Source organism: Fukomys damarensis, unplaced genomic scaffold, assembly GCF_012274545.1.
Source record: "Fukomys damarensis isolate Sample0158 unplaced genomic scaffold, DMR_v1.0_HiC HiC_scaffold_16, whole genome shotgun sequence".
In the NCBI taxonomy this organism is placed as follows: Eukaryota; Metazoa; Chordata; class Mammalia; order Rodentia; family Bathyergidae; genus Fukomys; species Fukomys damarensis.
This window is the reverse complement of record NW_022900928.1, coordinates 11,933,698-11,940,625: the sequence shown is the minus strand read 5'-3', so window position 1 is coordinate 11,940,625 and position 6,928 is coordinate 11,933,698. Positions and strand designations below refer to the sequence as shown.

Sequence of the window (6,928 nt, the reverse complement as noted above, 5' to 3'; positions counted from 1 at the left end):
TCTTTAGACAGGTCTCACTATGTAGTGAGACTTTCCTGGAACTCACTATGTAGCCCAGGCTGGTCTTGAACTCACAGCTATCCTCCTGCCTCAGCCTCCCAAGTGCTGGGATTACAGGCGTGTGCCACCATGCCCGGCCACTATATTTTTGCTTCTGTTTCCTATGCTTTGGGATCATATCCAAAACATTTTTGCCTATGTGAATGTATTGAAGAGTTTTCCCTATGTTTTGTTCTAGTAGTTTAAAGTTTCAGGTCTTACATTCAGGTCTTTGATCTATTTTGAATTTACTTTTGTTCAGGGTGAGAGATCAAGGTCTCATTTCAATCATCTGCATATGCAGCAATATTTTCTTTTCCTAATACTTGTCAATATGATTTTTTTGGGGGGTGCTGGGAATCGAACTCGGGCCCTTGCACTTGCAAGGCAGGCGGCAGCACCACTGAGCCATATCCCTGGCCCAATATGAATTTTTATTAAAGCACATTTGTCACAGTGTACAGACCAAAACATTCCTGTGTTTTCAAATGTCCATTATTATAAACATATAAAGAAACAAAGATGTTACCAAAAGTTAGCTACTCAATTTTATGATAAACAATGTCATGAGTTTTTAAAATCAAAATTTAAGACTGAGGTTTCTTCCTTCCCTTTTAGGAACTAGTGGCAAGTTAGAAAATGTGTGGATTTGGGTGTGGTGGCATATGCCTTTAATCCCAGCACTTGGGAGCCTGAGACAGGAGGATCACTGTGAGTTCAAGACCAGCCTGGACTACATAGTGAGTTCCAGGTCAGTCTCAACTACATAGTGAGACCCTGTCTCAAAAACAAAACAAAACAACCCAAGAAAATGTGTGGGTTTGCTTTATATTAAATACCAAGATTTGAAAAAAAGATTTAGTGTAAAACTAAATATGTGTTTTTGTATTGTCATACTTCACATAACAGAATTTGTCATCTTTAAAATAAAAAAAAAATCATGACTTGTTTTTTTCACAATCTTCCCCCAATGCAAATGCATCTAAAAATATTATCTGACCGTTTTATCTTTACCTAAAAGTTTCTCATTCAAAAAGTTACAGAACTTGGCCAGGGATATAGCTCAGTGGTGCTGCGCCTGCCTGGCAAGTGAAAGGTCCTGAGTTCGATCCCTGATTCTGTTTTAATTTGTATTTCTCTTAGACCAGTGTGTTGAACATTTTTTCATATTTTTATTTTTGCCATTTTTACTTCTTCATCTCAGATGCTCATTTTTGGATTCAGTCTTTAAATTTGGGGGGGGGTGTAATTTTTTTCAGTTCTTTTTGTATCCTAGATATTAATCTTTTGTTTGAGGAACAGTTTGCAAAAATTTTTTCCCACTCTGTTGGTGATTTCTTTTGCTATGATCACCTGAATAGACACAGAAAAAGCATTTGACAAAGTCCAATACACATTCATGATAAAAACCCTACAGAAAATTGGTATACATGGTCTTTATCTCAATCTGATGAAAGCCATCTGTGGCAACCAACAGCTAACATCATACTAAATGGACAAAAACTCAGAGCTTTCACTGTAAAATCAGGAACAAGACAAAGATGTCCACTATCACCACTCCTGTTTAGTATAGTTCTGCACACATTAGCCAGAACAATTAGACAAGAGAAAGAAATAAAAGAAATAAAGATAGAAAAGGAAGAAGTTAAACTATCATTATTTGCAGATGACATGATACTCTACATAGAAGACCCCAAAACCTCCACGAAAAGACTTCTAGGTTTAATAATCAAATTAAGTTGCATCCCTGGGTACAAAGTCAACACTCAAAAGTCAATAGCAGTCCTGGACACAAATAACAAACTCACTGAAAGAGAAATTAGGGAAACCACGCCTTTTACAATAGCATTAAAAAATGAAATACTTAGGAATCAATCAAAGGAAGTAAAAGACCTTTATATGGAAAACTACAATACTCTGAAAAAAGAGAGAGAAGAGGATATCAGAAAATGGAAAGATTAAAAATAAACAGAAAGAAAAGAAAAAGGGAAATATATCCCTTACTCATGGGTAGGAAGAACCAATATAGTAAACATAACCATACTTCCAAAATTGTTATACAGATTTAATGTCCCAATCAAAATACCAATAGTATACCTTACAGAATTAGAGAAAACAATCCTAAAATTCATTTGGAACCAGAAGAGATCTAGAATAGTGAATACAGTTCTGGGCAACAAAGGTAAATCAGGGGGCATCACAGTCCCTGACTTAAATTTATACTACAGAGCTACTGTGATAAAAACAGTATGGCAATAAAACGGACTCAAGGATCAATGGAACAGATTAGACAATGGAGAAACAACTCCAAACACACTCAGTCATCTCATCTTTGGCAAAGGGGCCAAACACCTTCAGTGGAAGAAAGAGAGCCTCTTTAATAGATGGTGCTGGAAAAACTGGCTATCCATAGGCTAAAGACTAAATTGGACCCATTCTCTCATCATGTACTAAACTGAAATAAAAATGGATCAAAGACCTAAATATTAAAACAGAAACACTAAATGTGCTGGAAGAGAGAACAGGTAGAACTCTTAGAAGTCATAGGTACAGGCAAAAAGATTATGAACAAAACCATCATTGCACAGGAAATATCACAAGGAATCAACAATTGGGATCTCATCATTGTACTAGTCTTTCTTTGGTACCAGGGGTTGAACTCGGGTCCTATGTGCTTTCAAGGCAGGAGGTGGAACCACTGAGCTAAATCCCCAGCCCCCATTGCACTAGCCTTAAGGGGGTGGTTTTCAAAGTTCAGAGGTGGCAGTGATTGATTATTAGTGGCAAACTGTCTGTTCATGGATGTGGCAGGGTACAGTGATGGACAGAGAACAGTCAAACACGGAACAGCGACCATCACAAAAAATCCCAAATAGTGGAACCAAAACAGAGACAAAAGGAGGGAGGGAAGCAGGGAGAGAGAGAGAGAAGAGGAGATGAGAGGAAGAAGAGGAAAAGGAGGAGGAAGAAAGGGAGGGAGAGGAAGGGAAGGGAGAGCGGAGAGGGAGGAAGTAGAGCAAGAAGACTAGGAGGAGCAGGATGAGAGAAAGCAGAGGCAACCCTGAAACCCATACCCTCAAGCATGCAGTCACAACACAGCACAAGCCGCGTGTTTCCTCAGCCCACTGCAATTGTGCAAAGTAGGATAACTGTAATAAAAGAGATTTCTTAAGAAAGCTTGCAGTCCCCAGAGAACAACCTGGTCTCCAACCCTAACGCAAGGCAACCCCATGTGCTGTTCCTGGAAGCAGCCTTGTGGTCTGTCATGAGGAGGTTATAGCTCCTGACTCTTCAGACTTCTTGCTGTTGGACAAGGCAGCTGCCTACTTCAGGAGCTCTCAGTTTTTGGCTTGAAATTGTTCTGTCTTTTTTTTTTTTTTTTGGTTTTCTCCATTTGGCTCATCTTGAACCTTATCTGAGATTCCTGGTGATGAAAATCAGCCTTTAACTCTGTAATCTTCTTTTCTCTAAAATCATCTGATTCTTCTGATGCAGTATCTTCAGACTAGCCACTAAAGGAAGTGGTTAGTGCTGGTGGGCAAAGGAAGTGGTTAGTGCTGGTGAGTCCAGAGCCAGGTCTCAGGAAAAGCTGTCTCCTGGACAACCATATTGGTCTAGAAATGTTAATTTATTTTTATTTTTTTTCCGTGTGTACAGGGGTAACGCATCGTACTAAATATGTAAGGTCATATCTACATGGGTTTGATTACAGAAACTAATAAAGTATTCTCTAAATAATGAAAAAATAAATAAGTAAAACATAGTTTTCAGGGCTGGGGATTTAGCTCATTGGTGTCACAGCCTACCTCACAAGCGCAAGGTTGTGTGTGTGTGTGTGTGTGTGTGTGTATAGTTTTCAGTCTTAATTCTTCCCATTTTCACTGTTTAGAAGTTAAAAAAGAAATCAAATCTTTCATCCTACAGCAATATATACCCACTGTCTAGGCCAATACAAATTAGCATACAAAGCCTTTAACTCTGCTATTGGTATTTTTGTGGCCTATTTTCTAGATAAAGACAAGAAGTATATAATCGATTATTTTTTAAAAGAGCAAAACATTTAAAGGATTTTGCAATTGCATTTTAAAAGCTATTCTTTCAACATTATCACAAAATTTCATTCTACTTATATTCAAAAGGTTGTTAAATAAAAAGAATATATAAACAACAACAACAAAAAAAAAAAAAGAAAGAAAAGCTGTCTCCATTAGTTGTGACTGATTCAAACTTGGATTTTTTTCTTTGGGAATTAATTTTGAATTGAAGATGTAGTGATAGGGAAAACTTTGATAAATAGCAAAAAAACCTATGAAGTGTTACAATGTAAAAATGGCTTCCGCTGTCTCTAACAGCAGTTTGTTTTGTTTAGCTCAAAACTAATAGGGCCCGAAGGCACTGACTGCTGAATGAGGCATTTGGTCTGATCCCGAGATAACTGGACACATCAAGGGCTTGAGCTTGGGAGAGACTGGAGCCACCTGATCGTAGGAGTGTCTAGATGAAAGAACCCATGGCTAACATTCGCTCCCCTGACCCTGAACACCCCCTTCCTATGGACTAGAATAGATAACTAGGCGAATATTAAAGGTAAACTCCCCAACTGCAAAGAACTGTTATGTCTGGGTTGAAAAGATTAACTATTCCGTGACCGTGATTTGAACTGTGAGAATGAAATGTAAGCACCGGAATGAAGTCAAGGCTGTGAAACCCTATAAAAGGAGGAGTTGTAACCCAGTGCAGCATCAATCCATGCATGGCTTATGTGTGATTGACCCTTATCAATGAGTAAATTTGTTATTTTACTTCCATTCTGCTGCCTGTCTGTGTCACTTACTGATTCCTTCTGTAACAGTAGAAAGTGTTTTCTGGCTGTTACAATGGCTCCTGCCACTCAGGTGGCTGTACTCCTCCTTCTCCTTGTGGTGGGCACAAGAAGAGCTGCTCAGGTGCTTCCTCTGCTCGTTGGCCTTCTGAAGGACATGTTGGTATGAAAGTGAGCACAGACAGCACAGTGACTTCCCATCACCTGCTTTCTGTCATCATTTCTGTCAAATGCACACTGCTGTTTGCACTGTTCACAGGAATATGGTCGTCCATTCGTCCCTGAATTTGTGCCGCATTGGCATGTATTGCAGTAAATGCTACAGTTATGTTGTAAAACTGGCAAGATTTGGGCTTCCATACAACTGTGCATTCTAAGCACATTTCCTCCATATTGCATTGGTTTTACTGTCCTGCTGGTACTCAGTCTTGCAGTAGGTGCACTTCACAACAGGGTGTGCAGTTTGTCATTCCTTACACAGCTGCTGCCCCTGAGACAGTGCCTCAGAGGGAAGTACTGATGACATTTGGTGCAGGTGCATAGCACCGCCATGTCCGGCCCAGGCCATGCTTACCCCAGAAGTTTTATTTTCATCGGCAGCCAATAGATTTCATTTTTAGCCATTTTTCTCAAATTTCTTCTCCTTTCAATCCATTTTGAGTATTCATAAGCAGATAAATACGTCCTCCATCTTCCTCTGCAAAGATTTGTCCCCGTGATGTACAACAGAGCTTTATTTCAACTCATAGATGGTATCAGTCAGCTCATCACTAGGCAGTTACATACCCCACAGTGTTGGTCATATTGAATTGAGGCTCTTAAAATACTTTTTTTCTGTCAATATCAGGAACTTGTTCATCCTAGGCAAGGGCTGCATCACTGGTCTGCACCCCCATTCCTAAAGTACTTCTGACATCAAATCAGTGTGGCTTCAAACAGTGGCTCTGTTTTTGATTTGACAGTCAAATCACAGGACAATGCAAGTGGCACTGTTCTGAACCCACCTCCCTGTGCTGAGGTTGTCTGTATATACCTCAGCTTTATGCAGCCAAATGTGTGATGTGCACTAGTGCGGACTTCAAATTGTACCTGTGTGGTTATAAGATCTACTGACATGAATGATGATGCCGTACATCGTGTGTTTCCTGTGTCCTTTCTCAAAGCTAAATAAACTGTTTGTTTGTTTGTTTGTTTGTTTTGAGACAGGGTCTCACTGTGTAGTTGAGACTGACCTGGAACTCACTATGTGGCCCAGGCTGGTCTTGAACTCACAGTGATCCTCCTGCCTCAGCCTCCTGAGTGCTGGGATTACAGGTGTGCGCCACCACGCCTGGCTTAAAGCTGAATAAACTCTGTGCTAAGTTTAAAGCCTCCTTGTCCTGTGGATTTGACTGTGTAAACCCCAGATCACTATTGGTGACAACATAAAAGTACAATAAATGTTTACTATAGAAAATATATAAAGTTAAAAAAGCATAAAGAAAGCCTACCTGTAAGCTTTTCACTAAAAATAATCATTATTAATAAGTTGGCTGTTATAATTTGAAAGTTCATATAAAATTTATTTTTTTATAACCCAAGGAGAAGAAAATGCCTAATATTTAAAGGACTGTTTTTCTTTTAAAATATTTTACAGGGGCTGATGTAGAGAAGAATAAAATAAGACTGAGTGCAGTCAATGAAGAAACAGGAGATAGCGTGAATGAAAAAAAAAAAAAAAAAAAAAAAAAATTTTACAGGGCCCGGGATTTAGCGCAGGGTTCCGCTATCTGCCTTGCAAGCGCAAGGACCTGAGTTCAATCCCTGGTTAAAAAATAAATTAAAAATATTACAGATATTTTTGTATTACATATTTATTAATGATTTGGTAATATATTCTTAGAAAAAAATGCGACAGCTTACAACTGTATGAAGTTACATCAGCACATCAGTAACAATTTTAAACAATTATATATATATATATACACACACACACACACATATATATATGTATATACACATGTATATGTGTGTGTGTGTGTGTGTGTGTATATATATATATATATATATATATATATATATAAAACT

General features: G+C 38.6%; 1 protein-coding gene across 5 annotated transcripts in view; it reads left to right on the top strand.

Moving 5' to 3' along the window:
- Nucleotides 1–6,928, top strand: part of LOC104856025 (L-lactate dehydrogenase C chain) — a 31,307-nt gene that overhangs the window by 19,117 nt on the left and 5,262 nt on the right. Inside the window, exon 7 of one of the 5 annotated variants that reach the window (XM_010615132.2) lies at nucleotides 4,409–4,568. The exons of the other annotated variants lie outside the window; for them this stretch is intronic. Coding sequence (XP_010613434.1) covers nucleotides 4,409–4,445 — 37 coding nt within the window. The 3' untranslated portion in view covers nucleotides 4,446–4,568. Of the gene's footprint in view, nucleotides 1–4,408; nucleotides 4,569–6,928 lie in introns of those variants that run through there. 5 annotated transcript variants of the gene reach the window in all.